Genomic DNA, 21,834 nt, shown 5'->3' with positions numbered 1-21,834 from the left:
TTCTGCCTCTGCTGCAGCACCTCTTTTCACCCTCTGTCTGAAACCAGAGACCAGTCTGCTCTGATTGGTTAGCTCTGTTGTGATTGGTCAACCACTTACAGATGTCTCACTTCTTAGCCTATCATGTACAATGTGTTGGAGCGCTAGCCAATAGAAGCGCAAGTGTTGCATCGTGATGACACTATGTTCGGAAAGTAAACAAAGGAGTCCAATGGAGGCGTTTCAGGCGGGGGGGGGGGGGGAACTGGAGGGAACTGGAGGGAACTTTGGGATTTAAGCCTTTGCAGACCATTTATACACAAAAACGTATATAAAATACTCAAGGAAAGGGAAAACCCTAAAAAGCATAATAGGTCTCTTTTAGAAGTAATTCGTTTTTCTTTGGATCAGAACAAAAAAACTGTCAAATGTAACAAAATATAACTTTATTGATTTGATTCAAGTCATCATCACAATAGTCGGTGATTTCTAAAGATGGAAGTTGGGGGTTAACAGAGGGACAGGACTCAGAGGGGAAAGACGAAATTACTACTCCATCTGCTCCTTCAGCACCACGGACAGCGCTATGGATTTATCAATACAGCACAATTACAGTAGGTGTCTGTTATTCCAGAGCCATGTTCGGGCCCATAGATCCTTCCATGCACAAACGATAGTCATTTGAAGGATCAATAATCAGGCAGACTATAGACTCACATATTATAGTAAAGTAAGTAAACAACTCCTCTCCCTCTGCACTCTCTCTGCTACAGAGGATGGCAGGTAATAAAGGGCATGTATCTACTAACAAGGGGGCGTCGCATCCTCTTTCTGCTCGCTTAATGATTATGAATAAAAGCACAACGTTTTAAAGCAGCAATCAACATACCTTTAGCCGTCAGATAGTTAGTGTTGCTATGTCAAGAAGGAAGTGATTCAGACAATAGTGTTGTTTGAACATTGAAGAATGGTAACCCAGAAATATGAGTATGCACCTGAAAGTGAGCACTTTTCCCCCTTAAATAATGAAAATGTGAGTGCTTCACATTTCTCAGCTCAATTTTTGGACAATAGAGTTTTGCACCAACAACATCCACAAACACTGACAACAAAGACTCTCTGCTATCCACAAACCAAAAGCACTTTATGTTGCCCCCCCCCCCCCCCCCCCCACCTTCAGCTGCTGCTCTACAAAAGTACATTCGGCCCGTTACCTCTATTGTAACCTGTTTCTTTACCATAACTGTCTCCATTGGGAAGCAACTCAAACACATCGCACACAACGGCTCCAAAGGATTGGCCTTTCCACCCACAACCTCTCAGACCTCAACAGCAAAGCCATTATGGTTAGGAACATGACCCCAAACACCCCCTCCCACTTTTCTTCACAATGCTTCCATCGCCTGGCCTGGAGACAAAACAGATTTTGTCAGCTGACAAAACATCTGTCTGTAACTGTCTGAGGCTAGTGTGCAAACATGTATGGTAACAATGAAAGTTTGCGGATTCATTGTAGCATTGTAAAACGGTCTGAAATATATGCATGATAGCTATATTTGTGATTTTGTGTGAAAAAGATTGAGGCTTAAGTGACCCAGGCACAAATAATGTAAATAAAGCAGCATGGGTCGAGCTATTTTACACAAAAATGTTACATTATCATAAATAATAATGAAGTTAGTACCTTAAGAAAAAAAGCCTAGATACGTAAAATGCTATAAGGCATGCTAATGTTTGTAGCTTATGTTAAAACAGATAAACATTTTTTAATTGGTTATGGACACTTTTGCTCTTGTGTTTTTGTATTGGAAAGGTCCTAAAAGAATATCACTACTGTAGGAGTTTAGCAGACATAAAACATCTGATACAAATTCCCAAATGTATGTAAATGATATATCACATGATGAATATTCTAGTTTCCCATCTGCACCGTGGCCAATAAAACACAAAACAGAAACAATAACAGGGTACGCAGCACAAGGTTTGGCTTTAGGGGAGGCTAACGCAGTAGCAATTCATCTTATAGATAGGAAATGTATCTCCAGGAGACTCGATTTCGAGTTTGTTTCTTCATTGTTGAATGTACTTATTGTTACTCGCATTGGATAAAAGCGCCAGCTAAAAGGAAATGTCATGTAAATGAAATAAGATAAGATAAGATAACCTTTATTAATCCCCGAGGGGAAATTCAGTTGCACAAAGCAGCAACAGGGTAAGCGTGAACAAACCGGACAGCAAAGATTCACACAAATGAATAAAATCAAGATTTTTTTTTTTAAATGATAATAATAATAAAAGACTATGAAATAGGAGATGAGTAAAATAACTGTAAAATAACTGTCAGCATATGTACATATTTGGTCATCTAAGTTATAAAGTAATAAGTTAAAGTGACAATTGACAAGTGAAAATGGACATCTGTACATATAGTGACATATCTATCTACCTATTTGGTCTACTACTGATAATATGTTAACATGGGTTGTGGAAACAGTGTATATTTATGTCCAGTGATTTAATTGTATTTCTTTTTCATCACTAACCCCTTATTGTGAAGCCTGATGGCTACAGGCACAAAGGGCTGTCCGAGGCGCTTGGTGCGTTGCCGTGGAGGGATGAGTCTGCGGCTGAACGTACTCCTCATCTTCACTAGCTCTGCGTGGAGTGGGTATAACAAGTAAATGTAGGAATAACAAGTAATCAGTCAAATCCATAACAAATGAATGTACTCCGGTTTTGTCAAAACTTACAAATCGGCTATTTCATTCTTGATTTGTGAATCACACAACAAATCCTATAAGAAAAATAACACCTCCCATAACCCTAACCCCTCTAATCACTTTAATACATTCCTTTAAGACAATCACAGCCCTGCCTTCACCGTAGCAACCACGCCGTGTCTCCATCACACCTCAGACTGCAGTCAAGCACCATACAATCCGCATTTCTATGCCTCTATGACCTGTGTGCCATCTTCAGTGGCCGATGATGAGTAAATTCAGACTTTCAAACGGACAGTGTGCATACTCTCTATAATGACTAGGGTTACTATGGAAACCAGGTTAGAAAAACCCCCAGGGCTTCGCTTTGCTCTTCGACTTCCAAGACAGAAAACCTTGATTAGATGTGTGCACAGAAACAGATCATGTTTATCCCGGCTCTGTTAGGGTGGGACTATAGCCTCCACCTCATGACCAAATTAGACGGTTATTTTAATAAAAACATGTAACATGCAGCGGGGAAGAGTAAAGCCACCGCTTGCTTGCTACAGAACTCCATGCTTTTCAGCCTGTGGGAAAGGGTAAGCATGCCACAACGTTTTTAAAACACTGGAGCTGTCACCCTATCCACGCAAGTCCCCCGGCTAAAAGGTTAATACCGTAACGTTTTTATTAAGAAAGATTTCCCATATTGCACACAGCGGTGGCTCACTCTCTTCTAACACCTGGCCCTTAAACCCCACCTGGAGGGGCTTTACGTTGAGATTGAGTCTGAAGTATTGATTGCAAAAAGGATTTGAAAAAAGATAAAGAAAATACCCTTGGGATTGACCGCAGGATAGTGATAGTCCACTCCTTCGTGGCAAGGTGTGGGTGGGATCATTAATAGTGAGCTAAACCCTGAGGTCAGTCGAGTCCCAGGCTGTCAGGTCCAGAGGAAGTAATGGTTCACACGGCTCTGCTCCATTACCATCCGTCTACAGGGGAAGAACAATGGCTTTTAAATCACACTGCGCCTCTCTCTTCCCGTCTCACTGTATCTGCATCATTAGCTCTCTGCGTACAGTACGTCTCGCCTAACTAGACGGCAGGAGAGGAAATCAACACGTCTATTTCTGCATTCATTATGGGGGAAATTACTCGTATTACTAGGTGTCGCAGAGCTGTGGTTCTCTCATTAACCTTATCAAACTCTACTGGATTCATGACAGCTGTTGCCATCATTATAGGGTCGAAATACATGAAAAGACATCAAAGTTTGTCCGTCATTATACTGTCAGTGCAAAAGTTATGAAAAGTAATCCTGCAGCTGTGATGTGACTCATTTCTGCGAGTCTCAAAACACGTCATCTCAATTTGACGTACTTTCTGCAGATCTTTTCACACTGTGAGGTTTGCATGCAGAGATACTAAAGACACTAAAGGTGAAAAGACACAGTTGAAGGCCAATGTTTTAAAAATTCAAGGAATATGGCAACTGAAGTTTGGCATTTAAAGCTGCAGCAGAAGCTGTGAGACACAGATCATGGAGGCTATCGATTTAGGCTGCTTTAAAACCATTAGAGCCAGTTTGCAACACACTACACAAGTCGCATTCCTCCTCAGAAACATAACTCAGTCAACTCTGAACACAAAGACATGACACACATATTTCGAGTCAATGTAACATTGTTCTTTTGCAGGATACTAGCAGTTATTTATGTTGATTGCAAAATAGATATGTTAATGGATAATTCGGCATTGGCATTCGGCAAAATACAAGGCAAGATATAAACCGAACCAAAGTGTCCCAAAGCATAACTACGCATTTGTATACTTTCGGTTTCAAACACCCAAATCAATCGGGTTCCAAAGGTTATAGCTTAATAATCTAATTATTAAAGAGGCCTTATTATGCTATTTATGCATGTACGTTGATCAGAGTGTGAAACTTGTGCTTCTGTAGAGAGCCACAGTGACGCGTCCTAAAACCCGGAAGTAAACTCCTTCCGGTTCCTTCGACAAAAAAAACGCAATGCAATTTCTCCATAGGATTCTGGAAAATAGCTGGAAACAAGGTCTGTGGTTGACATACATTTAAGAGACGGATCACGTTTTGTTCAGCCCGATAATCTCCACATGTCTACCCTACTTTTATCGCCAGAAGCTAAATGCTAACGTTATGCTATAAAGGAACTACAGCAGGGTCGCTGCTTCAACGTCACGCCAACTTAAGATCCATATTCAAACATACAGATTCTAAATGGTACAAGTTGAAGCGTTTGTTTGAACAGTCTGCAGGAGGCAGGAACTTGCTTTCAAGCAGAACAGGGCAAACAAACTTAGCGGGAGTGTTTACGTGTTCGGCGTAATGACGTACAACGGCCTCGACAACTTCTGTAGTCCTATTCAGCCACTTGGTAACAACCATTGTTTTTCAGACACTTAAACTCTTCAGAAATCACCAGTGGGGTCACTGCTGATGGATTTAATGTCGTAGAACAAAACGCGATCCGTCTCTTAAATGTGTCTCAACCACAAACCTTATTTCCAGCTATTTTCCAGAATCCTATGGAGAACTCCCTTTGACTCTGAGACAGTGGTAAAATGCAAACCCACTTCCGGGTTTTAGGACGCGTCACTGTGGCACTCTATTGGCTAGCGCTCCAACACATTGTACGTGATAGACTAAGGGGCGGGACATCTCTAAGCTGTTAACCAATCACAACAGAGCCTGCCAGCTGACCAATCAGAGCAGACTGGGCTCTGGTTTCAGACAGAGGGTGAAAAGAGGTGCTGCAGCACAGGCAGTATGAGAACAATAAAGAGCTTTTTGAACATTAAAGCATGGAGACATGTCCTACAGTAGTAGAGACACTACATACAGTATATGCGCAGAATATGTCTTCTTTAGGTAAGACAATGACGGTTTTGTTTTTGTCTTTTGTTTATCTTTATTGTCAAACACATTTTTTTTAGTGAATACTGGATTTTGAAGTGTGCTGCTGCAGTAAAAACAAGTAAAACAATCCAGATTCAGATTCTCCAATACACATCTCTGACCTGTCAAAGCATGTTGTAGTGAGAGGTTGTCCTCGTGGGTGTTCATATTTCAGTACCACACCGCAGGATCTACTTTAATTTGCCGTGACGGCGTATGAAGAGTCTGCGAGCGACAGCCCAGTTGAGAGGAAGCTTTGTGGGGAGCCGTGTGAAATCTCAGAGACATGAAGAGGCCAGAGCTGTGGACAGCTGAGAAATCCTCCAGAGGCGTAAATCCCACAGATTTTAATCCTGTCCACCGCTTGGCAAGCTATAAATTCTTTTTAGCGAGCACTTCATTTAGTGAGAGTTCTTTGGAAGGAATGCTGGTAAATGTTTTGATGAAGATTTGGTCAACTACGGATAAGTAGGATGTTAAGTTAACTACAAGACTTGAGAAAATGTACTTGACTACATCATACTTTGATACAGTATATTATGCAGAACTTTGCTATTTTAAACTTTTTAATAAGGTAAGATTGCAAATGCTTTTAATGGAGTATCATACCAGTGATTTTGCTTCAGTAAAGGATACTTTTTTCACAACTGGTCTCATTTCATTTTCCATATAAATAATAAATCACATGTATTGTCTTCAAACTTAACCCCAAAGGCAGATTTCCGAACTTGTCAATGCTCACATTTTGCTGAAGTGTGGAAAGGGGGAGTCTAAATATTAAAAAAATAGCTCATTTAATGTGATGCCTTGAAGCTCGCCCTGCTCTCTCTGAAATGTTATGTGGGGACAAGAGTTCAGGGACCCTCTAAGACAGGAGTGTCAAACTCAATTTCATCACGGGCCACATTAGCATTCTGGTTGCACTCAAAAGGGCCGGTTGTAACTTTAAGACTATAAATACATATATAAATATTTAATATATATATATATAATGTATTATATTACATTATTGCCTCTGCATTGGATTATTATCAGATAGGGTAATAACTTCATAATTAACTACGTCTGAAAGCAGAAGTCTACGGCAAATAATTGCAAGTCTCTTCAGTGAGAAGTAACATTTTGAAAAAAAAGTTATATTTGGAAAGAAAGTCCAATTCTGAGAAAAAAAGTCATATTTTGAGATGCATTGTGGGACATGTAGTTTATGGGCAACGTGCTTCTGTAAATCGGCATGTAACCGTATAAACAACATATTATATTCTTTCAGAGGTCTTGTGGGGCCACATCAAATGAAGTCACGGGCCGGATTTGGCCCATGACACATCTGCTCTAAGAGGACGCAGACATGGTCTTCAGCATGAGTTATTGTAGCTAAATCAAACCAATCAGGGCACACGGAAAAGACACACTCCAGCAAACATTTAGAGAATTGAATTCGATACCAAACACAAGGCGTGGAAAACATTCCCAGCATCAGAAGGACAAATGTAATTACTTTAGATCTAGAAAAAAGAGTGACTGGCACTTGTCCCAAAAGCCAAAGTCCAGAGATACAGTCCTGTACGTTTTCAGCTTCAGTTATTTTCCCCTTCGGTCGCTGTGAGTCCCTGCACAGCTTGTCAGCATTCTCGATATGTCCCCAGGTCTTTGCATGCAGCTTGTTCCCCAGAAATAATTCAAAAAGCTGGAAAATAAATTAGTTTGACTGTGCCCTGCTTCTTTTATCCGTTTCATGGTTTCGAAAAATCCACCAGGCAGGCGTCTGATACCTATGTTTCTATTCCCATATGTATTTTCTCAGCCAAATAGATAATAGTTTTTTTTTTTTAAATCATTTGTTAAACATAATTGCTTCTACTAGCTCTGATATGACAGAAAACCATTAGTAGAGGAACAAATACCCAAAATACCCCTTCCCGAGGTACGCTTCTTATTACTTCAATATGTCTCGATTTTGACAAGGATGGTGGTATAAAAATATTTCACTGCAAAATTACTTTTTTCTGGTGACGTTGGAGCCTCCCAAATACATCGTTGTACTATATGAGAGATGCATGCCATATTTTATTTTGTTTACATTAATATCCTTTCTTTTTTCCCTCAGCTGAGCTCAGAGGTTTCTTTAATATGAATGAATCTCCCTGTATACATGGTTCGCTGTCCTTATACTGAAAACACTCATATAGCACCAGATTCGTGTCTTAATACAGTCATTTTCAAACACGAAAGCGATCGCCATGGGTGCCGTGGGAAATTGTCCAATTTCACTTAATCGGTGGGAAAAAACATTATTTAGTTGCTGCAAATTAAATCAAACAGTGCCATGTTCCCAAGCAGACTCAAATGTCATCTCCAAATGAAACAGCATCACTTCAAAACAAGAACACCGAGTATTTTGTTCACCTGCGTAAACAAACTGAGAAACGGGTAGAGATGGCAAAAGTATACACATCCTTTATTCAAGTAGAAGTAAAGATACTCGTGTTTAAAAGTGGTAAAAGTAGAAGTACTGACTAAACTTCTTTACTCAAGTAAAAGTAAAGAGGCTTTGAAATGTACTTCAGTAAAAAGTACCCATAACTAGCAGCTGTTTTAAAGAGTACCTGACCTCCCTTTAAATTAATAGAACAATAATGTCATTGTTAGCTAATGAATGTTTCCATGGTGACCAACGGCAACATGGCAACGTTTTCATTGGTCCCTCTTCTTTAGAGAAGACCAGGAAGTGATGGATACACGGATCGTGTTCAAACCAATAGGCACGCAATGACTCTAAATAATAATGACCACGCCACCAAACACACATTCAAACTAAAGGAACCAGCCTGTTTGGAAAATGTAAGAAGTAGAAAGTTCAGGTATTTGGGTTCAAAATGTAAGAAGTAAAAGTCATCAGAAAAATAAGTAGTGGAGTAAAGTACTGCTACCAGAGAAATGTATTTAAGTGCAGTAACGAAGTATTTGCACTCCACTACTTTCCACCTCTGGAAACGGGTAACTTTTATGAGAAAAACCAGAAAGAGAAAGCTTTCAAAGTTAGCTATTTACGAACTGAATTTACGAGCCAAATTGCAAGACTTATGATAGAAGGATCATTATACTGTACGCATATATGCTGGATTAATCTACAATGTGTCATTTAGTAACTTTATTGGTTGTTTGTTTGCTGCGGGATAATGTAAACAATTCACCGTGGATCAAAAACGGTTGAAAACACTGTCCTAACAGACTGTCTTTTCTCTCTTTCTCTCCTCTCCTCCCTTGCGATCACCATCTGTCCGTCCATATTGTGTGCTGCCCCCCTCCCCCCGACCAGGCTCTTCTTTCGGCCTCCTGCTCGGCGTCTTTCTGTTCTGCGGCCTGGCTCTTCTGGGCCTTCTTACATTCGTCTCCTGGAAGCTGTGCCGTGTGCCTCTGCGGACGAAGGCCCATCTCTCCAGCCCCTCCCTCACGCTGACCTGCGACCCCGAGATCTGCCCGCTTCAGCCGACCATCCTGCTGCCCAGCCCCCTGCAGTCACCGGTCACCATGGCGACAGAGAAGGTGAAAGACCCCATGGGCTCGATGGGTTTCCTGGAGGCGGCGGTGAAGATCAGCCACACGTCGCCCGACATCCCCGCCGAGGTGCAGCTCTCCATGAGGGAGCACTTCCTGCGCCGCACCACGCGCATGCAGAGGCAGGCCACCGAGCCCGCCTCCTCCACTCGGTCAGTCACAAACACGCATGTTCCGCACCTCATTTGACGGACTGTCCTTTATTTTATTTATTTTTTATTCAATATGCTCCTTAGATAACTTTTAATTGTATTTGTTTCATTATTTCCTCCTTATAGCATTGTGAAGCACCTTGAGATGACGTTGTTTTTAAAGTGTGCTATAAAAATGAAATGTATTATTGTTAGTAAAATATCACTCGTCACCAGCTTGATCTTCAATATCAGGACCCATGTATTTATCATCCTCTCAAGAATGGAAGTAGTCATCACATACAGAGCTGCGGGACAAATAGTTCCCGGAACAGTGTCCTTCACACGCCTTAAATACAAGAGTATCACAGTCACAAGATGGAGGAATACCGGTTCAAAGCAGTATTCAATGTTTAGTTCAGATTAGCTAAGGCCCACGTAAGCAATAAACATGACAGTCATGTGTCTGTCTCCATAGAGGCTGAATCATCATGTTAATCACAGAGCTATCATATGCCTAAAACAGTATTTTCCCAACAATTATTATTATGTGTGTAAGACCATGTGAGACCATGCAAGACGATTATTCATGTGTGAACATGCTTAGGGATACATACGAGCACGCATGCCTGCACGCACGGACAGCGTTTAAGAGATACAGTAGAATCGTGTGGCAAAAAATATCCATTAACCTAACAAGAATAAAATGTAAATCTTAAAATTCAAATTGACTTGGCACTACATCAGTTAATGAAGTGCTAATGAGGGAAGAAATGTCCATCCAAGCAATTTAGTTTCCACTATTTTATGTAGATTCAACAGTAACTTATTAGAGATAATGTAGATTGTGTTGCCTTCGAGGCATTTCTGAGAGTAGTAATGGAAAGTGTAAGTGATTACTTCTTCGTTAAAATGATTGCAATAAGAAGGGAAAACATTTTGCTGAACAGCAGAACTCAAACATTTGTTACCATTTTATTAAGTGCACATCAGTCCTGTCTGCTTATTATGCAACTGCGCATTAAAAAAGCACATCTATTTTTAAATAGGCTTAAGCAGCAAACATGTCCTTTTAGGGTCCTGACAAAGCAAACCGTCGTTCACCCCCCCCTCCAGGACCTCATTTGGTGCACTTTAGTTGTTGTTTTTGTTATTATTTTATACATTTAGGGCATCATTTTGAATTTACTTTGAACTTTTTATATAACACAAACACAATTCAAGTATTTTGCATTCCTACCACAACACAGCAGACAATTCCACATCAGAGCAAGGAAATGGAAAACTAAACAGGTTATCAGTGCAAAGCAGATTGACTCTTAATTGGTATGCCAAGCATATAAGACTGAAAGTGGATTGAGAATAGCAGGCAATCTTCTTTGAATATTTGCTTTCATGCATTTGTAAAAACAATAAAAATGCTTATTGGGTTTTTAATCAATTGAAACTTAACCAGAAGTAAGGTGATATACTGTAAGGAGATACTATAGGTAGTCAGCTTGGTACATTTAAAAGCTTCCTCTCTTGAATTCAACCTCCCCTTTTTGATATTCCCTGCTCGTCTTCACTGCTCTTCAAAAGACATTGAAGACATTGTCATTCACTCTCTTTCCTTCTCCCCTGCAGGCACAATTCATTCAAAAGACACCTTCCCAGGCAGATGCAGGTAGGCAGTCTAGACCTGGGGTACGACTACACGCCGGACAATGACGATAGGCCCACAAGCATCGGTCGCATCCAGCCAGAACTCTACCAACAGAAGACCCTGGAGTCGGAGGATTCGTCCAAGAACGGCAGCAGCAAAAACTGTGGCAGGATTAACTTCTCTCTCAAGTACGACTACGAAAACGAGGCACTCATAGTCAACATCATCAAGGCGTCAGACCTCCCTGCCAAGGACTTATGTGGGACGTCTGACCCTTATGTGAAGGTGTACCTGCTACCCGACCGCAAGAAGTTCCAGACTCGCGTCCACCGGAAGATGCTCAACCCCATATTCAACGAGAGCTTCCAGTTTCCTGTGCCTTACGACGAGCTGGCGATCAGGAAGCTCCACATGAGCGTCTTTGACTTTGACCGCTTTTCACGGCACGATATGATCGGCGAGGTGGAGCTGGACAACTTGTTTGAGACATCAGACCTCTCCAGGGAAACGAACATATGGAGGGACATCCAATACGCCAGCACGGTAAGAATCTATTTTTTTTGTTCTTATAGATTCCGTATCGAATGACTGACTCTATAGAGACATTTATATCGAACATGTCTCTCATTGGCTGGTGATTCCACATATGAATTACAATCAATGTTAGTTATTTGTTTTAACCATGGGGTCAATAGCTTACTGGAAATGTACTGGAGGGACAGCCAAGCCTTTGGACTGGTGTTTTTGGCTGAATGTCGGCCTGTTGGACAAGCAGATGGATATATCTGGCATGTCAGAAGGGTTGGTCGTCCGTCTTACAGTTTGAGCAGTTCCTTGGCCTGATTTCCCACATGGCTGCTGTCAAAAGTTAATGATATACTGTCGTGAGCTAGATTTATTATTAGTGGAGTAGCATTTCCCATGTTGTGGCAAAAGAAAAAGCAGACGGAGTGAAGTTGATGTGCTAATTCTGTGACTTTTAGACTAAATGGTTTGTTTATTTGTTGTCACGCAATGACCAGTTCAAGCAGCGCTAGTTTTGCGCCAGGTAGTTATTTTTTCTTATTGAAATTCTCTATGTGGTACTTTGGTTACGGTTGAAGGTTTAAAGTACACTAAGTGCACCAGCACAATACAAGATTTTAGTTTTAATTTGCTGAGAAAAGACATCTCAGATAGTGGTCTGTTTCTGGCACAAAGTCGTTTGGTTGTGTAGAGACTGGTAATTGTTTCTGTAATTATGTTTATGGTCTGTTCGCTTTAAGGAAAGAAATGGCTGGCTGAGAGTGGATTGTTTTGTGGCTTACCTTGAGTTGGCGTTAGTGGCTAACACAAGCAGTGTTCGTCAGTCGGCTTGACAGTTCTCAGCAAAGAGGAGGCTCTTAATCCAACAGCATATCAACACAAGTCCCAGAAGGCCTAAAGAACATAGTGACAATCTTATCCTAATGTCATTTGTTGAGCTGCTTCTTTAGTTTTTTGTCCAGCTAAAAAGCTCAGAGTAAAGCGGCCATAGATGTGACAGGCTGAGAGATGTGTAACCACCACATCCTTAGATCTTTAAAATAGCAGATCACTGTGACAGGATATAGTTAGGCTTAGTGAACGTGTGTCTCTTCCTTGGAGGAGCAGCATCGGCCGAACTCCGCTGCTCCTCCGTGCAGAGAGTCTGCAGCGGGGCGTGTCAGCGACGTGCAGTCAGGGGAGGCACGGATTGGCTATCGGGAGAGTCGGGACTTAAACGCCGCGGCTTTCTGGCTAGCACTTAGCATGTGGGACCGGACAGCTTTGATCCCCATCGACAATGGCGATTCTAGAGTTTGTGGGGGCCCCTCGAAGCAAGCAAGGCAACGAAACTTAGAAGCAGCATTTTACGGCGCACTATGCATGGGGCCGCCTTGAGGGGGTTTCCCGACATGTCGTTGCAGTCAATTAAAGGGTGTTTCATTCTGTCGTTGCTGTGGACCATCTTAATACCTTGGAAAATGCCGTTTAATACTTTTTAATACTTTTTAATAGCCTTAATTTTAGCTAAATTGATTTATCAACTTTTAATACTTTTTAAGACCCCGCGGACACTCTGAAAGCATTCAGGTTTCCTCCACCATCATTTTCTTCGCATCAGTAAGCAGCATTTGATGTATGCAATTGAAATATCAGGAAAATACAATACAACAGTAAACTGATTAAAACAATTTAATTCAAAAAGGAAGATTTAGAGACCTTCCTTGTGTGTCTGATTAACATTTTCTTATGGGTACGTTTAGGGGATTAAAATGCTGCCCTATAATGCGAATCCAATTACTACATTTGAATTATCATTAAAAGCATTATAAATAATCAGACACAGTTCTTCTTTTCCTCATCGAAAAACGAAATTGTCACTCATTAAAATACATATAATGACTGGCTGGAGACGCAAAGGTGTTCTCAAACATAAAAGCCTTTTTCTGACTCACAGCTCTCCAACACAATTATTCTCCTGCTGGCTTTGTTACTTGTTGACGATGTCCAGAGACTGTTTTCTGGAACAAATTGTTCTTCGTCCAGGCACCATGTTAGCACATTGGAGCCCTAATCACTCCTCATCCCTTTCATCCCAGAGTTTCCTCACCTCCAGTTGTTAAACTTGAACTTCTTCAAGGGTTGCTCAATAATCTCCACGTTATTGCTCAGGAGGCAGAAAAGCAGAAGGCCCTCTCCTTGGCACACAAACGTTATTGAACCACCCTAATGATTTCACGACAACATTCCTTGCTCACATTAGAGTTAAGAGGGGTTCAGCAGAAACGAAAAACAAACAAGAAGTGGAGTGTAATGACTCGGGTAAAATAAAGACGCCGATTTATAAACACCGTTAACTCTTAATGAGCGGAAACCTATAGTGAGCAGAAGAACGAGGAGAGAAAGAAAAGAGCCAGCTGCCGCCCTCAGTTCATAGATCAAGGAGCGATAATCATCAATAACACCAACTTAGCTTCACTGAGATAAAGAATCTGGAGGAGTGTAGAAAAGTCCACTTATTGACTTCAGATCCCTCATGTGTTCAAACTCTTTTGGGAAAGTGTACATGCTAATAAGGAGCATGAATGGAGGAGACAATTTATCAAGAGTAGGAAAACAAAGACACAATCATTCTTTGTAAAAAAAAAAGTCCTCCATAGAGTATTATAAACAAGGCAATGAATGAAATGTACAGTTAATGACTTACTAAGTGGATCTTTTTACCTAGTGTAGAGCCAACTAGACACTAAATGTTTTAATCAACAAGATAGCATGTTCCATCTTAGCTGCTAATATTTGCAAACTAGCGCTAAACACAGAGTCCAGTTTCAGAAGTTTATAAAAGATACTAGAAGTTATGAAAGATTATCCTGATGGGGACGATGTCTGTACTAAATGTTGTGACAATCCATAAACTGCCTTCACATTTCCGTTAGACTAAAATTGAGCAATCTCTTAGTTTAGCGTTTTAGCATGCTAACATTGGCTAATTAGCACATAGCAAAAACTATAGCTGAAGCTAATGCGAGGTCCTTTTCGATCAATTCATAAATAAAAACATATTTTCAAGTATATCTCCAAGTAATTCATAAAGTATATCTCCGTAGGGTATGATTGTGGCCATTTTGTATGTGTGTGCTAAAATGAGAATCTTGTATTTTAGCCTACACAGTATTTTATATTTTAACGTTAGCTTTTTGGCTTGATGCTTCCTAATTCCCAAAAGTAGAGTTCATGATTTTTTTGCTGATCAAAACTTGCCAGTACGATAACATTTTAATTTGCCACAGAACTTATTTTCTCCAATAATCCAAAATCAAATGAAATATTGCATTACCTTTTTGTTGAGTGGAACGAGTGCAAACGTCATCCCTGCATTACTACATTTCACTGGACATGTGAGGTGCAGAGGTAGCCAACACGGTGCCCGCGGGCACTTAGTCGCCCGCAGGGGCAACGTGAGTCGCCCGCCGGGCATGTTCTAAAAATAGCTTGCCAAGCAAATCCAAAATGTATAAAATACACAAAACAAAAAAGGAAATGTAATTAAAAGAACCTACCCTATGCATAAACGAAACCTCAATCATAGCGAACCCCATCTACTTACTACAACTCTATATCTATCTAACACCCCTCCTCCCCCCACCCCCAATATCGACCAATCACGTTCTTGCTTGATTTGCGGGACCAGCGTTGCAGTCGGGAAGAAAAGCAATGTGCCACCTCCCCGCTGAATTTCCTGAGTTTTACTGTGTGTGTTGCAACTTGCATATATATTTATTGCACTTGACGCACACATACACATGGCGTAATTTCCTTAAAAAAAACAGTTTAAAAGGGGAGTGATTAGTCAAATATGCATAAATGAAAAGATAGAATGCTAACTAAGTAACATAAGATAAGAATAAACAAGTTGAAATGATTTGTTATTGGTTGTGATCATATCCTAAAGATGTTTGGATTATTGAAAAGTATACAACTCCCTTTCATATGAGTGTTGAGAGCTGTATCCATCAATTCATTTTGTGCTCCAGATTGATGCATTTCACTTCAACATTTAAACAAAAATTCCCCTGGAGGATGTGACGTCCCCCCCCAAAATAAAGCAGGTAAAAATAATTAAATTGCATACATGTTATTTTAGTAAACACTGAAAACGGGTCCCACAGACCCAAACAGCACACAAAGGTTAAAGGTAAGCATATAATAGAGTTCAAATGTGCTAAATATATACACTGCAAAAAACAAAAAAAAGAGGAGTAAAAGTAGCCCCCGACTTGTTTTATTTTTTTTAAGTAGCCCTCGTCCTAAAAAAGGTTGGTGACCCCTCTGCTAGATTAATATTAAAGGGGTCAAAATCAGCTTGTTCATCCTGTACAAAATGTCATTTTATGATATATAATGACAGATATGGATTTTTCAATCTGGTCCAAAGTGTCTGACTGAGCGGACAGCCGATGGACAGACTGACTTCGTATGATTAATGCCGTGCAGATTACACTGACTGGCACCAAAACAGCCTGTGTTTCTACAAGGACAATCAAAGTGTCACTTCATGCTTTTACAGCACTTGACATTTCTGCTGTGCTCACACATTATGGCTGAACCTTCACACCCTTCAAACTAAATCCCTCACTTCCACAGCAGAGAAAGTCAAATCGCATGTGGTGTGTGTGAACACATGCAGCGCTCGGACAGACGTGTTGGAGGTGGCCAGCAGTGGGTTTAAGTGATTATGAGATGTGATCTTAAAATGGTTTAAAGAGAGAGAAAAAGCAATCTCAGTAGCTCAGTAGGGACCTCAACAGGAGTGTAAAAGCTTAGTTTAATTAGGCAGGTTGTACTTTTCCTCAAAATGGATTTAAAGTATAGGAAACCTTCCATCATACGAGATCTCTGGAGTAGAATTGTCTTTTTCCAAGAGTCATTCACTAATTGATAAAGTCAGATATTTGGTTGTGGTGAAGAACTGAATTTGATTTCCTACTGATTGATGATAATTAACCGGAAACATTATCAGAATGATTTGTTTTTTTACTCTCAAACTGCAATGGAAATAATGAAAGTTGGCAAAAGACTTGCTCGGGAGGTCGGTCATGACTTCCAAACTAACCTAAATTGTCCCAAGGAGACACTGACAGCCAAATAACTGCAAGGACTTGAAGTGGAGCCCAGTTTTTCCACTTAATTAGCTTCACACCTGTGGCACCTTCAACTGTTCTGGCATGACTCCTTCCAAAACTTAAGTGCAACAGAAGTCAAATAGTCTAAGTGATGTTCTGTGTTGTCATTGAGGGAAAAAATCAGACACCAAAGGGTAATAAATCCCTCGATTTCTCTGCCTGAAACGTGGATTTGGTGTCATTTAACCCCTTAATATCAATACAGACAGTCAAATGTTTAATACAGCATTAAAATCAGTGTTCTTTAATACGCAAAAAATACTTTTCACACTCAGCCTGCAGCATCCGCTCAACACAAATGCCACACACTTTGAACAACAACCCACTTTTCTGCTAAAGTCTCCTTCTTACCTAACTTTCCACAATGAAGACACGTCCACTATTGTTGAACGAGCGACCAAACAAACATTCACCGGAGAAAAGTGAAGAGCTAACACCAGTGTGCCGGCTTGACAGCTAATTAGCCGCTCTGCTGCATCCCTCAATAACCAGCATGTAAACACACCTGCAAATGTCAATCCGGTCCATTTAAATGCTGGTTTGGCCCTTACTCTTAAATACCACTAACGACATGCTGTCCCGCCATGACACGTCCCCTGTGGTGTTAGATTGTCTCTCTGGTAGCTGTGGTCAATCAAACGCTCGCACGCCCCATTACACCGGCTGAGGAGAGAAAACTTTTCTGACATATTCCCTAAACTCCTTTTGTCTTTGAATAACATAACTACGGGTTTATTACCAGGTTGACACGTACGAGGAATTTGACTTGGTGTCGTGGTGCATACATAAAAGTAAAACAATTTTTTGGAAACACAGATAGATAACTATTTTAAGAAGATAGGAAAATATATAGTAAATACAAAATTAATTAAAAAAGTATTTACATTGAAATAGAATGGAATAAAATGTAAAATATGTACAGTAAAAAAACAAAACAAATATTACTAAGCTGACATTACTTTTGACTCCAAAAAGGATTAACAAAATGTGATGTCAGCATGCAGTCACTGGTTATCAAATTAAATCTCGTCTGTTTAATCTGTACTCAAACAGAAACTTAAAATTGTGTTCCACCATCCGCTTTAATTAAAACCTCCTCTGTTTAAATAAGAATAGCTGCATAAAGGAGGAATTGTTATCAGAGAGTTATGAGACATTTTTTTACAAATATGGTACTTCTTGTGAATGAACTGTGTGAACTTATTAGCTCATTAACCTCTGAGCTAATGACAGAAAGCTTGTTAGCTCAGAGAGCATTTCCCCTCTTCAATAAAACCCTTTAATAAGATCAAATGATTCAGAGTCCCCTGCTGCTGTGGCTTTTAGATGTGCTGGTGTATTGCACTTTAAACCGAATCAAGCCAGTCATATCACACCATGCTTTTAGTCTTTATGCTAAGCTAAGCTAAGCTAAGCTAAGCTAAGCTAAGCTAAACCTATTTCCATAGCTAAAGAAACAATTAATGCAATTTTAAGGCTTTATCAAAGCTTCCACATTTTAACAGTGCAAGTCAAAAGGGGGAAAGCCAACCCTAGTTTCAATTCTTTTTAGAAATCAGCTTTACCTGCTCGGCTTATTGCCTCGCTATATTTGTGTTTTCATAAAGGCTGACACCACAAAATGTCCCCAAAAAAGCGAAATGATAAAAGGAAAAATACAGGTAGAGGGAAGGAGTCTCTGCAGATGTCAACACACCACATATTTCTAGTGGCTCATGGACTGACGATTTAAAGGGATACTTTTTTGTAGCTTATAAGCTGTTTTTCATTGTCTTACATTACATTACATTACATGTCATTTGTAAGACGCTTTTATCCAAAGCGACTAACATACATTCAGTACTGTGGGCAATCCCCACAGGAGCAATTTGGGGTGAAGTGTCTTGCCCAGGGACACAACGACATGCTGACTGCAGTGGGACTCAAACTTGCAATCCCCTGATTCGAAGTCCAGCACACTAAACACTGAGCCACACCCACAGCCTCCTCTTACTAATTGTGCCTTTAAAAACAGGCCATATTATGTTTTGGGGGGTTTTCCCTTTCCTGTAGTGTGTTATATACAGTAGGTTTGTGTGCATGTAAATGGTCTGCAAAGGATAAAATCGCAAAGTTTCTCTCCCACACACTTACCCCTGCCCGAAATGCCTCCATTGGACTCCTTTGTTTACTTCAATAACATAGTGACATTAATATGTAACACTCGGCTTCTATTGGCTGGCACTCAAACACATTGCACGGAAATTAGGGCAGTTGACCAATCACAACAGAGCTGGTCAGATAACCAATCAGAGCAGACTGGGCTCTGGTTTCAGACAGATAATTAGCATAATAGGGCCCCTTTAAACAACGTTTTTCACCCGACATGTCAAAGTATTCCTTTAAAAAGTTATTTGTATTGTCCTGTGTTACAAACTGACAACAAACAACAAGTTCCCTCAGCTGCATTGTGCTCTACAACACATGTTATCCATTTATCTTTCAACACCACTCACAATACACCTGCAGCCCTCCTGAGGCTGAGCTGCAACCAAACAACAGAATCACAATGCGGTTCTTTTTGAAGCCAAAAATGCAAAATAGCAAAGTTGAATTAGTTTGCATCATATTACCCTTTTTATGCACTTCTGGGTGTAGCCTTCACCCTAATTAGCTGGTTTACTCTCTCAACTGGGAGGAACATTTTACATTTTGTTTTCCTCTGGCAACAAGAGGCCATCATAAAGCTGAATGTTTTTGCAATTTAATGATAGAGGAATAACAGGAGAATATCACATTTGGTTATTTTTGTGTTAGTCTTCCCTGACTGAAAAACAAAAAGCAGACTAAAAACAAATATAGTATTTCGTAAAGTAAATAAGTTCTACATTAATCATTTTGAGGGACCTGTACTTTACTTTTGAATTTTTGTATTTGTATTCTTGAGTTTTTATATTTGTTTTCACTCTATTAAGACCATAAATCCCAAATATAAGCTAGTAAATGATGATACACACTATGGCTCTTCAAACTAGCAAGTGGTGTATACAGTAATTAAAATAAGCTCCACTTTCTCCAGCTGCAACATTAAAGTGATTAACACACTAATGCAACACTAATTATAATCCAGTCATATAATATAGGCCTATACGATTTTAAAATGAGTGTTTGCCTACCGACTAGTTTTACTTTTGGCGCTTAAAGGTGGGGTATGTAAGTTTGAGAAACCGGCTCGAGATACACTTGTTGTTATATACCATGGAATGCTCTTAAAATCCCGATAGCAATGAATATCTTAAATGCTTTGACAATAAATCCATTAAAAAAATGTCATCTGTGGAAGCCGTGGTACTGTAAAAAACACGACCAATCATCTGAGCCGGCCCGGCTAAAATAACTGGATGGCCTACCTGCCTGTCAGCCTTCCATCTGTGCACAAACTTATCTCGTGCCCTCATTGGTCATGTGTGCGTTCGTGTGTGTTAGAGGAGGGGCTCTGTAAGGAAGTGGCAGATTTGTTCTGGCTGTGTATTTTCAAATTCTAGCGCACTCGAGCTGGTTTCTCCAAAATTACCTATCCACCTTTAAAGTACTGTTTATGTTACTGCTAACATCTGACCATTTTTACTTAAGTAGACTTTTTGAATGCAGGTATTTCTACAAGGTCGTCTTACTACTTTTACTAAAGATCTGAGAGCTCTTTCAATCACTTGTATTCACTTTCCGCTTCACTGACTGTTACGTTCCCGACTGGACTAGGGGAAAGGAAGGGAAGCGACACGACCAGAGTGGAATTGGTAATAATTATAGGTGGTTTTATTATACCAGCTGGGCAAACAAAATGGCAGGCAGGCAGCCTCAGGAACAAACAAAAAAAGGCCAAAAAGGCGCAAGTTTACATAGACGACCCAACAAAGGGAGGACTCTAAAAAGGAGTCTGTGTACATACACTAAATAAGAAAGAAAACAACCTCACGGTAAACGTGGTACAACTGAAAAGGAGGAAGGCAGCACCCACACAGCTGCAGCTAATCAACAGGTGCTAATCACCTGGGTCTAAGCTAATTCGTTTACACAAATACTAACAGCTGATCAACAGGTGCTAATCACCTGGGCCCAGGAGTTCAAAACTTTTAATCTCAATCAGATCCGATCAGATTTTGAAATCCCATTTTTTGTGATCCAGGATCAGACAAGTCGGCCAGATTTTGTCCCTGGAGTTCAAAGCGATTCAGGATAGGATCAGCCTGATCCAGATTACGATTTTTCAAAATGACTAGATCCTGAATATCAGTGCTTTAATCCTACCGATCGCCATCTAGTGGACATGAAAAATAATACAAGGAAGACAAGAGACCACATTGCAGACATCTATTGTCCGCAATTACTTTTGAAAAGTGATGACAGATGGACTTTTCTTTTGTTGAAGGTATTTTTTCTTTAATCTAAATTACATTTGTGATTGACAATCTTTGTTGTGATACTTTCATGAGCATAAACATTTATGTCATCAACATTTGGTTGAAAACAAAATAGGCCACCACAAACGTGACCAAAAAATGAAAAATAAAATTGATTTGCCATGAAGGCTAAAAATGGTGTATTATTTCAGTTAACAAACTTTGCCATCTTATTTATATTGAAACATATTTTTAAATAAATGGTACAGTATATTTTGCTCTGGTAATCCACTGGAAATCCACCCCTCTGGTGGGATCAGGATAATCCAGTTTTTTGGGATCAAACTGATCCCAATCCTGTGTTGTCGGTTTGAACTACCCGTTTTGAAGATTTGATCCAGATTAAAGCTTGGATTGGATTTCCTGATCTGGTCGGATATCAAAGTGATCCTAATCCTGTTTTTTGGTTTTGAACTCCCCAAAATCCAAATCTGATCTGATCAGATAGGGATTAAAAGTTTTGAACTCCTGGGCCCAGGGTGTAAACTCACAATTATAAACACAACACAACACGAGGCACAACACACTACTTGCACTCTGCTAAGTAGCTTAAACACCACAAGAAAAGTATCAAGAGGCTAGAGGCGGCTGTCTCCCAACACAGAGCCTCCCGAATGATCTCCGTTCCCAGCCCTTGTACTCCTCCCCCGGAAGACGTGCCGGAAGAGGGCGGGGATTGGATGACGTCTATCCAAATCACCGGTTCGGATGTTGCGAGGGCGGGACAACCAGTGGCATCGGAGGAACTGCGCAGC

At 40.3% G+C, this 21,834-nt stretch overlaps 2 protein-coding genes across 5 annotated transcripts in view; one reads left to right on the top strand and one right to left on the bottom strand.

Annotated features, from left to right (window-relative positions):
* klhl21 (kelch-like family member 21) overlaps positions 1 to 14,952 on the bottom strand; it is a 95,600-nt gene extending 80,648 nt beyond the window's left edge. For 3 of the 4 annotated variants that reach the window (XM_079674811.1, XM_079674810.1, XM_079674812.1), the window contains exons 1-2: positions 14,795 to 14,952; positions 12,261 to 12,372 (exon numbers count right to left, since the gene is read on the bottom strand). The gene's annotated coding sequence lies outside the window, so the exon portion shown is untranslated. The remainder of the gene's footprint in view (positions 1 to 12,260; positions 12,373 to 14,794) is intronic. The other variant, XM_079674816.1, reaches the window with a different exon arrangement.
* The window catches only part of syt6a (synaptotagmin VIa), a 53,341-nt gene that overhangs the window by 16,234 nt on the left and 15,273 nt on the right, over positions 1 to 21,834 (top strand). Inside the window, exons 2-3 of the mRNA XM_079674821.1 lie at positions 8,939 to 9,329; positions 10,935 to 11,496. Of these exons, the coding sequence (XP_079530947.1) occupies positions 9,151 to 9,329; positions 10,935 to 11,496 (741 nt within the window). The 5' untranslated portion in view covers positions 8,939 to 9,150. The remainder of the gene's footprint in view (positions 1 to 8,938; positions 9,330 to 10,934; positions 11,497 to 21,834) is intronic.

This window comes from Notothenia rossii (genome assembly GCF_949606895.1).
Source record: "Notothenia rossii genome assembly, chromosome: 4".
Taxonomy (NCBI): Eukaryota; Metazoa; Chordata; class Actinopteri; order Perciformes; family Nototheniidae; genus Notothenia; species Notothenia rossii.
The sequence above is the reverse complement of the archived record's forward strand: the minus strand, read 5'-3'. Positions and strand labels throughout refer to the sequence as shown.